We start from the raw sequence: 18485 nt of genomic DNA, 5'->3' as shown, positions 1-18485 counted from the left end.
GAGAATGTTATGTTCAGCAACGTTATTGTGCAGGTAGTCGCTAGATGACATGGACAGGCTAACTGCAGCCAGTCTCACTCCCTGTCCAAAGTGGAAAGCAAGCACTCAGTTTGTGAATGTGTCGGATCCACCCAATAGCCACTGACTTGTAATTAATTTTAAGCCTTTTAAAATCTAACAAACAATGGCTGCTTTTAAACCGATATATATTACTTAAATTTTTCAAATTAGGTGTATCACAGAATGAAAGTCACAATTGAAATACATCATCAACACACACACACACAGACCTCTGAAATGGCTATCGTCCTGGTGGATACGCTTGGTGGCTGCTCAGGCCCAAGGCTTGAAACAATTACCCAGTGAGTCCACTAAAGGGAGGCACAAGAGGGCACCGGGCTAGAACAAAATAGGGCGGCCTGTAGTGTGGTGGTACATGGTACGTGACTGGGACACGCAAGGTCTGTGGTTCTAATCCAAGTCTGTCCACAATAAGATCCACACAGCCGTTGGGCCCATGAGCGAGGCCCTTAACCCTGCATTGCTCCAGGGGAAGATTGTCTCCTGCTTAGTCTAATCAACTGTATGTCACTCTGGATAGGAGCATTTACCAAATGCCATTAATATAACGTAGATGAATTTTGCTGAATGAATTTTAAAAAAAAAAGAAGTGTATTTACCCCTGCCTCCAATGTATTGTTTTGCCTCAAATTTGATTAAACAAGACACATCTGCTGGCTCGATTATTGTTTTTGTTTGAGTCATAGCATGTGAATGCTGAATAAACCTATATCTAAAAATTATTGTGTAAAATAATATTTGCCAATGTCTCCACATATAATGAAACATACCAGGAAGAAAATGTGGGGATCATACCATATTTAGCCACTGGATGGCTCTGTTCCATCCGAAGTAGGCCAGCTGCTCAACAAGTTTCTGTAATGTCAGTGGGCGGTTATCGAAGCCATCTCATTCTCCAGATGTTGAGCCTTGATAATGGGCTCATTCCAATCACTTAGTTTTCTTTTTTAAATATTTTTTCTAATCTAAGCTCCACCCAACATGAGCAGTTAGGAAAAGTGGCAAGAAAAATAAATGGGGAAATTGAGAATTAGGCAAATGAAATGTCCTTGCTCCTTCAAATGGCAGTTTGAACCCACGTCAGTTACATGTGGTGAGGAGAGGTGAATCTCCAGGTCGATAATGTATACCTTTATATCACCTTGTTGACTTGACCATCAGTACACAGGAGGAGCCGCTTGCAGGTCTTAACTGCTTGGAGTATTGAGAAACATTTAGAGCAGGGCTCCCCGATCATGGTGGGTTGAGAGTACATTTACATTTTAGTCACTTTGCAGATGCTTTTAATCCAAAGATACCAAGTGCATAAGTGAAAAACATCAAATCCATAAATGGCAAAACACACATGTCATTAACAAAAACCTCTATTTCACTTTATTATAAAAAATATCTTGGCTTCATTCTGAAAAGCCCTGTGTGGGATACAGTATCAAAGCTAGTAACCTTAAAACGGCACACAACAGAATATACTGGGTTGGTGGATGTGCCTTCTGTGTCGGTAACAAATTGACAGTTCTGTATAGGAATGGTGTATGCCATATAAACCTCTAACTGGGACCATCAGACTTGTTTGTTGGGAGACAGGGCTCATTTGCCACTCAGGGTCTTGTATAGCACTCCTCTCTTCTGTAAACGCATTGCTGTTATTTTCTTCAATTAGCTGATGAAACACTGCTTGTTTAATGAATTAATGGACATTTGTTCCCTCACCAATATTTGACAATAGGGACCTATTATTTATAATAAAGATTTTGTTCAGACTGAAGAATCGATGCTCATCGACTTGATTTGTCAATGTTAGATTTGTGTTTGTGTTGCAACCCATTATGGACTCTTACTTAAGGCAGTCAAAAGAAACCAAAACAATAGTTGTCACAATTTTGTACTCTAGTCAAACCAATGGAAAATGATCTATTGATTGATAAAATTGCTCAGAGAAATAGTTTTATGAACAAAGTATCATTACTTCCCAAAAATGTAATTTTCAGTACTTTCTATACCCTACAGTTGTTCTTTATAGTGTTTTCCTTCTGCCGTCCTATAAGCCTTCAAATTATAGCTCATTCATTACTTGATATGTTATGCAAGCTTTTTTTATTGGCACCATCCTTATTAATGGTGTATCTGTTCATTTTCTCATGTAATGACTCAATTTTGTTGAGTAAAAATACTCCAGAAAAGATCCAAAATAAATTAAAAACTTGAGCAGCTGGTTTTACGGCTTCAATCAATCTGCAATAAAGAACAACCTTAGATATTTTTTTTTGACCAATCTTTTATTGGAAACATACGGGGAAAATGTGCACAAAGCAATGCACACTACACATTTAGTCACTGATGGATATACAGTGATATGTGATGCTTATCAATTCTTCATGCCTTTGGAGCTTTCAGAGGTCCAGATCTCCTCACTTTCCGTTTCCAACACCAGGAACCCGTTGTCCTTTAGGTGGGCACGGCACATGTTAGATCTGCATTCATAGGTTTTGGTGTTCCATATGGGATGACCGTTCTTCTTGTACATGACGAAGTTGCAGTCGGCCTGCATACATAAACGGTGGGGCTCTGAAGACGCCGTATCAGAGGACCAAATGGGCTTCCATCCGTAGATGACAAAGTTTCCGTCGTCCTGTGGAGAGGTATGGAATATGCTTACGGGAGGATAAAGCACACAGCTTCATGTTCTCAAATGATTATTCAAAAGCATTCACACCAAGCCCTGTCAACCTAAACACATTTACATTTTAATCATTAATATTCTAAATCACTCCCACCAAAAGTACAGAATATTAGTGAAAACTATATCAGTTATCATTTTGCATTACAGTATATTGTAACAGAAATTATATCAGATTATATCAGAACATCTTATTTAATAACATGGACATTTTATGTATTTCCCCCTGTTCTAAGGTGTATATTATAAGGCAGTAATGTACAAGTGGACATGATTTTCGGTGAAAATGTATATAGCTAGGCAGTATAGGCAAGTGAAAACATGATTCAAATTCAAGATGGTATTAATATTATCATTGTTGCTCTTAATTCATGGTAAAATATATTACTGGGCATCCTAAAATAGTTTTTCTGGGGTGGTGTGCCCATTTCCACTTTGAGCACCTGTCTCTCAAAGGTCTCTACATGGCCCTGCCCTTGGTGTGTAGTGATTATATAAATAACTGACTACAGAATACGATGACAGAAATGTAATGAATAAACTTTGAAATGAAACGCGTCATCCCGAGAAACATCTATTTTCGCAACCTTTGTTTTACCAATGCATATGGCTTATTTCACTGCATGAAGTACACGAAAGTCTGATCTCTAAAATAGAGCATCAGACTAACTTTGTTGCTGTTTATGACAAATAACTTCACTAATCACTATGAATGTCTTTATAATTGCAATTTTGTGCCACTTTTCTTCAAACTAATTTCTAGGCACATCTTGAAACTGTTGTAATTCCTACACCTGCTTTGGATGTAAATGCCCTCAAATTAAAGCTGAAAGTCTGCAGTTAAAGCATATCTTGTTTGTTTCATTTCAAATCCATTGTGGTGGTGTATAGAGCCAAAGAGATGAGAATTGTGTCCCAATATTTATGGACCTGACTGTATATGGCCCTATGCCTCCTTTTCACCTTCTCTATATTCGTTTTTACAGGTTACTTACCTGGAACACAGCTTTGAACTCTCGGTTATTAGAAATTATATAATCTCCCCTGCGGAGTTCATCGTTCTTGGACAGGTAGTTTTGGCTCATGGTTCTGAAAATACAGGAATGTGGGGGGTTTTTTTCAGATATTTTACTAATGCAAAATGTATAGTGTTGAAAAATAGATGCTGAAAATAAACTTTGACATAAGATACTGCAAGTGTAATTTCACATTTTCTCAAATGATTTTCCTAAATGATGAGGATTCAGAATGCTTCTGTATTTCAAAAATCTATTATGTTGAAATACAAAAATATTGTGTATTATACTGAATCCAAAGATGACTAATGAGACTAATGAGAATGAGAATGAGAATGAGAATGAGAATGAGAATGAGAATGAAAATGTACTCACAGACTTCAGATGGTGCAACTGGTCAAATGAATGAAGTTAGAAGAGGAATGTGCAATGCCAGAAGGATCAGCAGATTTTATAGGAACAGAGAGAAGGAGGAGACTGGGAGGAAGGGCACAACTTTGTGTGAGCAGCCATGGCAAAGAGCCAATTTCAACTAAAGGCTCACCATTAAGAGGAATTCAAAACATTCTAAAAGCTTCAATATTGCTCCTGGTATGTACAGTATACACTCATTACCAGTAAAACAATTAAGTATGCTCGTATTGTAATTAAGGAGTTAGCAAGGAGAAACATAATGTCTATTTGTGAAATGTCATTGTGATATTAATCTTAAGAAACATTCAGTCCTTGAGGGAATTACTTTTCTGTCTTCGTTTTTTTTCTGCACATCTGGTTTCTATTTTACTGGCCAGTTGTGTCTGTTTTGGGTGGGGCTCGGGGGTTAACTGCCCCCATGACTCACAGTGAAAATGTCATTCACTTGTACCTACACCTAGGTAGCATATTCAGATGCAGCCTGCCCTGTAAAATAGGCCTTCAGGCTCACTGCATCCAGACCATGTTTGGCCTTTCCAAACCCCAGTTCTGGGGACCCTGTGTGTATATTGGTTTTCATCCCAACCACAATTGCAATCCCAGAATTTTAACAAGCTGTTAATTTTTCTTCATTTGGTGCATTTCATGTTCAGTGGGATTATTTACCCACTTAACCCGTTATGGACTAAGGCGCCTATAGAAAACCCATAGAAAGGCCTAGGATTCACAATGTATTTCAATGGTCATGTGTCTGGAAAAACGGTCATATGATCAAATACAATGCTGGCATTGCATCCGTCTGTTAAGGGAGACGCAATGCGCAGGTCACATCCGTCTGTTAAGGGAGATATAACATGCAGGTCACATCCGTCTGTTAAGGGAGATGTAACATGCAGGTTGCATCCGCCTATAAGGGGTTAAGCCATTATGTAAGAAATTGCTATTCATGTCATGATGAAGAGCAGTCCCATGTTCACATTGTGCTTATTATTCTATATTACAACCCTTACATAAAAAGAGGTAACAAAATGATTTACTTGATCAAATTAAAGTAAATTAATTAAAGTAAATCAATAGGTTCTTAATTGCTGAAAGTGTGGAAACATGGCCACTCAAGCTAACCATTGTGTAGATAATGAAGACAAAGCAAATGATAATGAGGCAAAAACTACTACATTGCGTTAATACGAGTGTATAAAAATTATGAAGAACGTATGTGTTGAACAGCAAAATTTGGATCCTATTGACTTACCTCATTCTTTAATTAGTAATCTGTAACCTCTTTGTATGGAGTTCTTATGTGAAATACACTCATTGTGAAACATGGGACATTCATCACGGCATGCTTAGCCATTTCTGACTAAATGTGGCTTAAGAGGGTAAAAAGGTGAAGGTGAAAACACATTATAAAGAAAAATGAACAGCTTGTTAAAATTCTGGGATTGCGAATTTGGTTAGAACAAAAACCAGCATAATCAGGGGTCCGCAAGACTGTGGTTTGTAAAACTGCCCTAGCATGTTCCCATAAAAACAACTTTGTATTCATGTCAGGTAGCACAGTACACGGGAAAAACTTTTTGAAATGTTCATTCAAATGGTTCACTTGTCCTTCCCCCTCCAGGCTCTGGGTTTCAGTCCTGGTACACACTGATTTATTTACCCATGAAAAACATGCTTTATCAGTACTTACTTTGCTTTGCTATCACTAAGATAGCCACCCCTAGTCCTTGATCCAAGGTGCAAGAGAATTCTTGGGAAATTCAGAGCTAATTAAATTTAGAGCCTCTCAACAAACAGAGGTGTTGTTTCCAGCGAAGTTAGATGGTCGGAACGATAACCGCTGAACACGTCTGGCCAGACTGACTGTGATCCCCTGACCTTTTGCTAGTGAGTTGGTAAAGTTGCCTTCCCTTTGGTACCGTACCATAAAACTTTACAACCGCACCTGGTTTCAAACCTAGGATTAGACTCACCGCTCTGTACTCTCGTAGGAAGCGGGAAGGGGAATGAAGGCATCTGTTTTCTTCCGAAGCAACCCCCTTTATTGTCTGATTTTCTATTCAGGCCTTCAGCCGTTAAAACTCGTTACGACAGGGCAACATTCTTTACAGCACAGAGAGGTTGTGAGAAAATACTTCCTGCAAGGCCCTGACATTCTCCTGAACCCCCCTTTATTGCTCTCTCCCTCTTTACTCAGTCACTGAATGGTGTGTACAGCACTGGATGTTTCATGGTAAGGCCAATTTTGATAAAATTCATGTTTAGTATCATTTTTCTTGGTTTAGTGTGATTGGTACAATGGTCTCATTTCCGTAGCAATGTACTAAGGATATCATAGCCATCCAGGAACCTAGGGAAAGCTATGGAAATCTGACCTAATGGAAGGCATCTGGTTCAACCCCCCTGTCTAGATCCCCACTGGTTATAAATTACAAATGGTTAATTATGGACCCAATTTTTATGGTCAAGCATCAAAGGCCTGGTTTGATCTGTTGATCTGTTGCCAGACTCCCGCACCTGCCATGTGTGTAGAAACCCTTGCCAGGTATGACAATGTTTTTACTTTGTACTCTGTGTAAAATTGTATTATATACTATGATTAGTAACTTTGTGATTTGGTTGTAATTTAAAGAAGTGACCTACCTGGCAAAATAAATGGTTAAACTTGATCTGTTTGGTTTTCCTTACTGACACTTAATGTTATACAGGGAATGCTTGATTTACCCCCTCAAACTGGTCTAGGGAGGATGATTATTTACGCTTAATGTATCACGGCGTATAGCACCCGTAGACCTATGATGGTAAATCCCTCGCCTCCGCATGGTAGTTCATTCATGTCGAGCACAGCCGTAGCTATGTTGGTCTGCTTGGGTCCCTAGGCTGTAAACAGATATACCCGAGAGTAGCTATTCCTGCGACCTCTGTAATGACTACATATAGCTAGTCAGTTTGTGAGACGTGCACATAACGCGCGATGTGACATGCGGTGGTACCAGCAGAGGATTGTTCAGCGAGTTCTTCTCAGTATAGGATTCCCGCAACAATCAAGTCCAAATTTAGGTAATGAAAACATTATTAAATTGGAGTTAATTATATTGAAACAGAGTCAAAGTTTATAGGAACTGTAAGGTGCACCATTCCGGGGATTCTGGGTCAGTCAGGTAGAGTGGTACTACTGCCTTTGTCACTTGGTATTATTTTCCTGACTGATCTATTCTCTCTACGGAATGGGTTAAATTAGGTAATAACATCAACCTCTTCCCAAACAGCACCTGAAGGACACACACAGATACCTTCACCCTACACAGCTAACTTCGTCATTGGGTTAGTGGGGGGCTTACACACGTGTATTTCAAATACACATGATACTTTAAATGCCCTCAAAGGCTTACAGTTCGCACTTTAATCTCATATTTCTTCATTTCAAATGCTGGAGTAAAAAGCCAAAACACTGTCCAAATATGGACTGCACAGTATATTTTATGATATTGCTAATTTGTTTGTAAACAGTGGCATGCAGAAGAGCATCTCTGAACCTCTGGATAGGCTACAGCAGCAGAAGACTTCATACGTCTAAAAAATAAGTCTAATAAATACTTAATAAAGTGCTCAGTGAGTATATACAGTCAGGTCCATAAGTATTGGGACATCGACATAATTCTTTTTGGCTCTATACACCACCACAATGGATTTGAAATGAAACAAACAGATATGCTTTAACTGCAAACTTTCAGCTTTAATTTGAGGGTATTTACATCCAAATCAGGTGAACAGTGTAGGAATTACAACAATTTCAATATGTGCCTCCCACTTTTTAAGGGACCAAAAGTAATGGGACAATTGACTGCTCAGCTGTTCCATGGCCAGGTGTGTGTTATTCCCTCATTATCTCATTTACAAGGAGCAGATAAAAGGTCTAGAGTTCATTGCAAGTGTGCTATTTGCATTTGGAATCTGTTGCTGTCAACTCTCAATATGAGATCCAAAGAGCTGTCACTATCAGTGAAGCAAGCCATCATTAGGCTGAAAAATCTAAACAAACCGATCAGAGAGATAGCAAAAACATTAGGTGTGGCCAAATCAACTGTTTGGAACATTCTTAAAAAGAAAGAACGCACCGGTGAGCCTAGTGTTTCGGGCAATATTATCTGCTCATATTCAGCCAAATGCTTCAGAACTCATTGGACGGCGCTTCACAGTGCAGATGGACAATGAAGCATACTGCGAAAGCAACCAAAGAGTTTTTTAAGGCAAAGAAGTGGAATGTTATGCAATGGCCAAGTCAATCACCTGACCTGAATCCGATTGAACATGCATTTCACTTGCTGAAGACAAAACTGAGGGGAAAATGCCCCAAGAACAAGCAGGAACTGAAGACAGTTGCAGTAGAGGCCTGGCAGAGCATTACCAGGGATGAAACCCAGCGTCTGGTGATGTCTATGCGTTCCAGACTTCAGGCTGTAATTGACTGCAAAGGATTTGCAACCAAGTATTAAAAAGTGAAAGTTTGATTTATGATTGTTAGTTTGTCCCATTACTTTTGGTCCCTTAAAAAGTGGGAGGCACATATAGAAATTGTTGTAATTCCTACACCGTTCACCTGATTTGGATGTAAATACCCTCAAATTAAATCTGAAAGTTTGCAGTTGAAGCACATCTTGTTCGTTTCATTTCAAATCCATTGTGGTGGTGTATAGAGCCAAAAAGAGGAGAATTGTGTCGATGTCCCAATATTTATGGACCTGACTGTACGTTCAAAAATACCAGTGGAATGGACAGAAGAGTTGGAAACAGTGAAATACGGGAATTACTGTTTCGATCAGCGTTTATTGCTGAATTTATAATAGAGGAGAGAGGAGAGCTCAAATCAACAAATACACGAAGAGGCTTCTCCCATCACCCTCATGGGATCTGGGGAAAATTAACAAAGTAAAATAAAAAAAATTATTTGGACCACAATTTTAATTGGACCACAAAAGACCACACAATACTAAAGACAAATTAAGCAAACATGAAACTGCTTTTCAACTCTCTCCCCAGCTGGGTTTCCTCATCTCAGATGCCTACTGTAGAAAGAAGCACAGTTAAAGTCCTGGACTGATTCGCAATGCAATCCAGGTGTGTGTGCCTACTTAATCAGTTGGCATAGCCCACAGATTACCCTGCCCCTTTTCATTTCAATGATACTGTACCAGATCTCCCTGGGTCTGAGCACATGTAGAGCAGTAGTAGCTCCTCCCCATCTCCTGAGACAACACCACCCCTACTCCTTGATCCAAGGTGCAAGAGAATTCTTGGGAAATTCAGAGCAAATTAAAAGTGGGCATCGCAACAAACAGGAGGCGTTGTTTCCAGCGAAGTTAGATGGTTGGAACTATAACTGCTGAATAGACATGTATCCTTCTGCCCACACATGTTCAGCAGTTATAGTTCCAACCATCTAACTTCGCTGGAAACAACACCTCTGTTTGTAGAGGCCCACTTTTGAAAGTTAGTTGCACATGTATTTCAAATACACATGATACCCTCCGAAAACATTGCGGCGGTGACCCGGTCTTGCAGGTTCTTCCTATACAACATACGGAGAATCCGCTCCTTTCTTACCCCCTACTCGACCCAGCTCCTGGTCCAAGCGATGGTTCTGTCCCGCCTGGACTACTGCAATTCCCTCTTGGCTGGCCTCCCAGCATCCGCCATCAGACCCCTCCAACTTATCCAGAATGCAGCAGCTCGTCTGGTCTTCAACCTTCCCAAATACTCGCACGTCACCCCCCTGCTTACTACCCTCCACTGGCTGCCTGTCATGGCTCGCATCAAATTCAAAACATTGGTGCTAGCCTTCCAAGCAGTTAAGGGGTCTTCCCCAGCTTATCTACAAAAAATCATCAGACCCTACACCCCTGCCAGACCTCTTCGTTCAGCCTCCACAGGCCGCTTGGCACCTCCCCCTCTCCGAACCTCCACCTCACGCTCACGAATGCTGTCTGTTCTGGCTCCACGGTGGTGGAACGAACTCCCCGTTGAGGTCAGAACTGTAGAATCTCTCCCCACCTTCAAACGCAAGCTGAAGACACACCTCTTCAAGCAGCACCTCTCCCCATCCCTCCCTACCTCCCTGTGAACCTTAATTGTTGTCTCTGTGACTTGCTTTGTGTATCGGTATTTTTTAGTTGGCTAGGTAAGCAGTATTTTGATAGTTAACTTTGGTCACTTTTGCTCTGTTTGTTTGTTTCTTGTTTAAAAAAATAAAAAGAAATAAAAAAAAGAAATTGGCCCTCGTCCTTATCTTTGTTCTACAGGTAGCAGTTCAAATTGTACTTCCCTCTAGGGTCTTTCAGCGAACTTATCCCTGGTTATGGATATGCACTTTGTTGTACGTCGCTCTGGATAAGAGCGTCTGCCAAATGCCAATAATGTAATGTAATGTAAATAAGACAGCTTACAGCTTGCTGTTACGTGTATTTCTTCACTTTGAAGGAGGTAGGCTACTGACTCCTATAGGCTTCAAGACTTTATGCTAATCTAATATGTTATGCTAACATTGAAACCGAGCCAGTGAATGCACAAAAATTTAAGTGAAATCCAACATCTCTTCTAAGCCTGTGTAAATCTATATTATATTTCCCAAAATGTTGGTGTATTCCTTTAAGAATAATTCACAACCAGCTTATTTTCAGAAATAATAAAAATACACCAGCCGGTCTTATAAAACACTTAAACCTTTCTCAAAAACACAAACAAAAAAAGTAGTAGTATCTGACAAAAGTCAAATTCTCAATTCTTAATCCACTCATTCCTTAATATGCACTCATGAATTATTGCCGCACCTCCTGAACACTAATAAAAATAATTATTGTCTCTTCCTTTTGAAAGTGCAATGATTCGCTCCTCTGTTCTTCGTGCATGGAACATTGCAATGTGGGATTTGCCTTGCTGGAAGCTTGCATGTTATACCCTTGGCGGGAGAAAAAAATGAGGGAGCAATTATATGTAATTGTTCCGCCCTCTTTCATAATTCATTTCATCTTGGGATTTTCCCCCCTTGAATCAAGGGAAGGGGAAGACAGGAGGAAAGGCTGCAATTTGGAATCAAACCCATCCATGCTTTCCACATTTCTCATGTGGTTCCCCCACAGCCAGAGCAAAATGAAGGGTACTTCCTATATGTACTGAATGGTCACAAAATGTGTAGAGTTGCCTCAATATACTGTAGGGATGGGTAAATTTATCCCCTAGCTCATCTTACCCAACTCTCCCCCAATTTGTTTGCTGAAAGTTTTTCACGTGTATTCATGTAAGATCAGTGCCTTGGATAATTGTTATGACTGTGCATAGTATGGCCAGTAGAAATAATATTAACAGATCAATTGCATCCATAATGTATTCCATTGAGCATTATTACTGGCTATTGATTGCATTCAGGTACTGACCTGTTATGGACAGGATTATCCTAAACCCTGAAATGCCAAGAAATATATAAATATTTTTAGATTTTTAGACATTAGCCTTGTTTTCAGTGTTATTATATCTTTCTGTGCTAGTTGTGCACTTTTCATAAATCTGCTGAGGTTTTCAAAAATCATGCCAATTATGCAGATATCTGTTTTTATTTTATTTTATCCGTTTCATTGGATTAATTGATGTCAAGTAGTGCCAGAAAGAAAAACTATTTTTTAAGAAAATCAGATTTCACATACATTATAGTGAGGTCACTATATGTTTGCATTGGTTGTCTCTTCCATTGAAAATGTACAAATTTTAACCTCGAACATGTGAATCTCACTTGTTTTAAAACCAATTTCAATGCCATTTCATAGGTCTACTACAATGGCAACGGGCCCGCTAACTACTGATTTTGACATAGCTGCATTGTGCTATTTCTGTGTTATGGACACACCCAAGTAGTGTAAAGTGTGAATCATTTGGAAATTACAGCACTTTTTGTACATGGTCCCACCATTTTATGGTACTTGTTTTTGAATTGGTATTTGTTGAATTGGCTTCACAGATGTGTTTCGTTCGGCAGGTGTAGTCATTTGTTCATATTGAATGCAGAAGAGAGCTGTTAATGTCTAGTCTTGATTCTAGACTTTGCAATTGCCTTTGGAGGTTGTTGCTGGGGTGTGAAAACATGAGAAATATGCAGTGTCGATGCAAATTAAGCTGGTCATCATAAGGCTCAGAAATGAAAATCAATCAATCAGGAACATTGCCACAACCCTGCCAAAATCAACAGTTTGGTTCATTATTAACAAAAAACAAAAAAATAAAACTGGTAAACTCGATTATGTCAGAATACCCCGTAGACAGAGGAAGATCACTGTAGTGGATGACCAGAGAATATGGTGAAGAAAACCCTGACAATGCCCAAACAGATCAAAAACACTCTCCTGGATGCTGGTGTAGATGTCTCAAATGTAGAAGACTACACCCACAGGACTACAGAGGGTACACTACAAGATTCAAACCACTGATACCGCCTGAAAAATGATAAGGTGGCAAGTGGAAAAAATTCAGACAGGCTGAGGGTTGGTGTTAGGCCACATTAGGGACAAAATATATATATATAATAAAAATAATAATAAAAAAAGACAAAGGGAAGAAAGAAATACAAAAGGAGTGGGAAAAAAAGGAAGTCAGAATTAATGGATTGCACAAAAACTAAATATTATTAGAATATGACAACTATTATTGTTTTTTTTTTTTCATTATTTTCTGTTCACTTTGCATGTATTGTCGTGTCTAGGAAACGACAGAGTCCAAATCTTCAATTTGTCGAAAAACATCTTCGCGAGGGAAAAGACGACACCAGGCAGCAAGATCTTCAGGAAAATCAGACTTTATTAGCACACGTGCATAAAGCCGGATCAGCTCTCCAGAACTGAACCCCGACTGGCATTTGTACACCCATTTTATACACAGTTACTCCACCTACAACTCCTCCTCAAACCTCATTCTGGCAAATCACCCACACTTTTCTTATCGTAACTCCTCCCAACGCTCCTCCCACAATGTCATTGTGGCAAATTGCCAACGGTCCTTATGCTCTGCCAACTCTGTACAAAGTTCAGGGCATTCTGCCAACTATGTGTCCTCACTTCACCCCGCACCTGCTCTTGGCAAACTACCAGACCTCATAAAGTTCTGGATGCCCTCCCTCTAACACGTCATCCATACACGTCACTCTGTATCTTTCGCTTTTATAAGACAAACTAAGCAGCAGTAATCATTGAAAATATGCAGACAAACTAAACATTTCATTAATATTCACTTCTAATATACTTTTCTAATATACAGACATACTAAACATTTGATTAATTATTCTCTTCTAAGGGAATAAATGTACGTAGCATTCTTTGCTCTCATTTCAACAGTTTTCACTGTGGTTTCTTGCGTTTTCATAAGCTCAGCTATAATTAATGTTCTAGGTCAAATAGATACACTCCTGGCATAAAACATCGAGAGTCCCGGAGAAATCAGCTGTACAGTCATATCTTGCTCTGCCCGTGTCCTTGACAGTTTGGTCTACACAGTTCAAGACGGCCCCCCCCCCCCTGCCAGCTGGCTGGGCTCACTGTGTAATCCTAGCACAATTTAGCAGTTCATCAGTTTGAAACTATACAGGGTACATATCATACTTTAATACAGATATATTGATAAACTTTTAGCACACATCGTCGAGAGTTTTGGAGGAACCAGCCTGCTCACTAAGGTGGAGTCTGATTTTGACTTGTGATTGGTTATCATGCTTTTAGGAGGGAGATCTTTCGTTCTGTGAATTTTCCCCTACAGTATGACACTGATTTCCTTTCTAAATATGGTTTAATATATGTCAAATCTTTGTATAAATCAGAATTTATGGGGGGGTGAAGGAGGGATTATAAAAATAAAAAAGGAGGCGAGATTACAGCTAAAAAGCGTCTAAAAGAGCCCCAAGATTTCTGGAATAGTCTTGTGGACAGGTGAGACAAAGATCAACCTGCACCAGAATGATGGAAAGAGGAAAGGCCACAGAAAGAAAGGATGAATCGATGATGTGACTGCAGATAGAAGTAGAGCAATGAATGCTGAAGTCTACAGAAAGAATCTGCTGAAATGCCTCAAAACTTACTGGACGGCACTTCATCATGTAACAAGACTATGACTTGAAACATACTGCTAGAGAAAAGAAGGAGTTTTACAGCCAAAAAGTGGAAAATGATTGACTGTCAATCACCGGATTTGAATCCAATTGAACATGCATTTTACATGCTGAAAGGGGGACTGAAGGCAAAGTACCTGAAACAAGCAGGAAACAACTGAAGGTTCTATATGAATAAATAAAATATGTAGACTTTAATATGCAAAATTGGCAATGCAATTTACCGTGCACAAACTCTAAGATTATGAATTCTTTGAGAGGTTTGAATCTTAAACAATCCACCCAGTGGTGAGCACATGATTGATATACAGTAGACATAATGCATGGCTGTAACAGTTGTAACACATGGCAGTAACAGAGATCTGTGCTGATATACCTTGATGGAAGTCAAATTCAAATCCTGCCGTTTGAGGATTTCAGAAAATGCAAACATTTCACTTAAAACATGAATCATTAATTTTTTGCGATGAATCAATTAAAAGGTGTACACAATTTTCAATATGCAATATACTTTTTTGCTTAAGATCATGCTCCCTGTTCAAAACGTGCATCACTTCAAAGCAAGTGAAATATCTTAACTAACATCATTAACAAACCTGGTGCAAGGCTAAATGCCCTGGGTGTAATTAAATTAAATTAAATGTACATTTTGAAAAACTCAGCAGCAACGTCTCTTTCCAAATAATGCCATTGTTACTTATGAACATCCACTGACCAGTTCCATTTTCTGCTGAAATATGCCAACCATATATCTGTGCAAAGTCGGCATTATTCTAGGTTAAGTTGTCAACATTAATACAACTGTTGGGGTTCTTTGGTAGAAAGTAGTTTTCGATGAAACCATGCATAACCTGGTCTGTGGATGTTTGTGAGTAACAGTGGCATATATGGGTATAATTTTCCCATTGAGGCCCATTGTACCTCAGCAATAGCACTTCATGTAATGGAAACATAGTTTTATTTTATTTTTGGGTGAACTGCTCATTTTATATTGCATTGGACCACGGTTTGAAAGTTTGTTTCCTAAAAGGCACATTTCCATTAGTAGTAATTATTCTGACAACAGCACTACGCTTCCTCATTTATGTCAATGATCATGACGGGAGAAAGTACAATAGTTAAATTTGCAGATGATACAAAATTGGTGATGTTTGTGTAACCCTCATTAGTTTCACCTACTTAAAGTGAATAGTCCCTCACTTTAGCACTAGTATTAGTAGTTGGGTATTTGTAGACACTCCCTAAGACCCTCCTCGTGAGGAGAAACAATCTTTTTTTTATTTTTCCCAGACTGACACCATCCACCCAGATACAAAGATTAGACAGAGACATTTGATAAGATTTATGACAAATAGCTTATAATCACTTAATACAACACAGAACTCATAAAGTAAAGTAGAAGTTGACTCACATCTTGAAGATGTATAAGAAGAGCTGTTTTGGTTTATTTTGAACTTATCCTGGCTGGTCCCCCCCCTCCTAATAAGTGATCCTTCTTTGTCTGACTCTCAGAAGGTGAGAAAGATTCTCAAAAGCTTACTTACCCCTGCAACAGATGTTGTAAAACCCCTTGGCATTGATTCTCCTCCCAGTGCGTATGTTGCTCAGCTTGAATCAGCCTTCGGTGTAGTTGAGGATGGAGAAGAACTGTTTGCTGCTTTCCTGAACTGTAGCCAAAACAGTGGTGAGAAGCCCTCAATTTACCTCAATAGGCTGCACACACTCCTCACTAAAGCTATTTCCAGAGGGGGGGCCTCCCTGAAAGATGGAAGCAAGCTTCTTCTCCGTCAGTTCTGTAGGGGCTGTTGGGATCAGAACTTCATCACAAACCTGCAGCTCGAACTCAAGAAGGAAAACCCACCGTCCTTCTCAGACCTACTTCTCACGCTGAGGACTGAGGAGGACCGCAGGTCTGCAAAATATGATCGCATGAAGAAACACTTAGGAACAACCCAAGCTGTTGCACATGCCCATGCCATCCTAGGCGTGCCTGCTTATGATTATGACCCAGTCCTGATACACCAACATGACACTGTCCTGTTACTTCGACACAACCCGAATGAGAACTTAAAACTAGAGAAGCCGCTGAATAAGTTGGCCAAACAAGCAGAAAATAAAGACGATATCAGTAACCTGGAAATGAAAATCGACACGCTAGCTAAGCAAGTGGAGAAATGATCGCAACAGGCAATTGACTCCAGAGAACACTTGGAGAGGAGCAGCTGCTTTGCGGCCAGTGCTACTCATCAAAGGCCCACGTGGGTCCCTGGGAAGAAAAAAGCTGAACTGAAGGACAGACAGGACAACTCCAGACTTCAGGCTAACCCTTTTTCCCGCCCTTTAAACTATTAACAGCTCCTGCTGTGGGACACCCAGGAGCTGGGAAGTCAAGTTGCTTTAGTCCCAGAAAAGCAGAATGTCATGTCACCACACAGAAAGACTTTAGAACAAACTATCATGTCACTTCACCCTTACCCTCAGGACTCATAGGCCCTTGCTGTGCAGCCTCAGTTTTCCTTGAGAATGTACTATGCGAATCTCTTTTGGATACTGGTTCGCAAGTTACAACCCTTTCAGAGTCCTTTTGCAAGAACTTTCTGCCCTCTCTTCCCATTTAACCCATTCACTCCCTCCTTGAAGTTGAAGGTGCCAGTGGCCAAAAGGTCCCCTACCTTGGCTACATTGAAGTAAACATCTCTTTTCCCAAGTCAATTACTGGTAAAAAGGAAGACTTAACAGCTCTTGCTCTTGTAGTTCCCGAAAATCATCTGAACTGTCAGATTCCCCTCCTGATTGGGACCAATGCCCTTGACCACCTTTACCAAGATGGCGTCGGACGTGATGGACTCAAGTCCCTCTTCCAGATCCCTTCTGATGGTGGCTATGCACAGTTGTTTCACCACATTGCCAAAGTTCATGAGACCACAAAACGCCCCTATACTGTAAAGTTGCAAGGACAAAGGCCCCTAACCATCCCAGCAAAACAGAAACTATGAATCCCGGGCATTGTTAGAATAGGGAAGAATGCACACCACACCGATTTTGTGCTTGAGCCACATGAGCACCGTCTACTGCCCGGCGGAGTGCTTCTGGAACCTGCATTAGTGAACATCCCTTGCGAAGCTAGTTCTAAGATCTCCGTTGTTCTATGCAATGTGAGTGATCTGTTAGGTTGAGGCTGGGCGGAGAGCCAGATGCGACCGAGGAAAAACCCTCTAAAACGAACACACGAACGTGTTCGTCACTAGATCCCAGGATGCAATGGGAATGGGATTTAATCAACTGAAACTGAGCATAAAAGGAGAAAAGCCAAAAAACGGCTATAAGAAAACAAAACAACCCTCTTAAAACAGAGCGAACCGCACCACTGACTTGGTGCCCCAAACGACTGTGGATCAATAAATAAAAATACAACCTAGCCGGGAAAAAGGCTAGGCACGAAAATAAAAACCTTGAGACGCAGCTCGGGACCAAAACACAAACCAAAATACATACCAGGGGACAACGTCCCCCAACCTCCGACTCACACGAGTCTAAAGAAAGAAAAAAGAAAACCAAAACCTTAGAGGAAGGCGCCAGCAAACACAACACAGCTGAACGCCTTCCTTACCTTTTAATCTTTTTGTTTCTTAACAGTGAAACACACACCAGCACCGTACAGGACTCTTAAGTCTCACAGAGTCTACCAAGTGCATTTACCGGCTTTGTGTCAGAGCGAACAGTGAAGACAAAAGCATTGGTGGACTGCCAGCACTGACCTTAAATACTCTTTAGGAGGGGGAAAACTCCTCTGCCAATAATGACAACCAGGTGAAGCCAATGAGCACCAGCCCTCTGGTGGACACCTTAGGTGTTACCTCACCATGACATGATCATGATATAACTCTCCAACCATGTAGTGCACTTGCACAGATATGCGCAGCGCAATGTGTAAAACCATTTGAACCTGCCAGATGTGACCCAAGTCAAATAGATTCTCTCTCTGCCAAGCTTGAGCTTGATCTTGATAATTTACCCATCACAGAACAATGGAAAAAACGCATCACAGAGAAACTTAACAGCATTCCAGAAGTGTTTGCCACTGATGATCTAAGTTATGGTCATACCACAGCGGTCAAACACTACATTAGACTGCAGGATGAAACTCCTTTTAAAG

General features: G+C 40.2%; 1 protein-coding gene across 1 annotated transcript; it reads right to left on the bottom strand.

Annotated features, from left to right (window-relative positions):
- Nucleotides 1-2446: 2446 nt before the first annotated feature.
- On the bottom strand, nucleotides 2447-3843 carry LOC133126644 (B-type lectin plumieribetin-like). Its single transcript, XM_061238985.1, has 2 exons — nucleotides 3754-3843; nucleotides 2447-2710 (listed from the first exon to the last, which is right to left on the bottom strand). Exons 1-2 carry the CDS (start codon nucleotides 3841-3843, stop codon nucleotides 2447-2449), a joined length of 354 nt encoding a protein of 117 aa, XP_061094969.1.
- Between the last annotated feature and the right edge of the window lie 14642 nt (nucleotides 3844-18485).

The sequence above is a fragment of the Conger conger genome, chromosome 4 (assembly GCF_963514075.1).
Source record: "Conger conger chromosome 4, fConCon1.1, whole genome shotgun sequence".
Lineage (NCBI taxonomy): Eukaryota > Metazoa > Chordata > Actinopteri > Anguilliformes > Congridae > Conger > Conger conger.
Note: the sequence above shows the minus strand (reverse complement) of the source record. Positions and strands in the feature narration are given on the sequence as shown.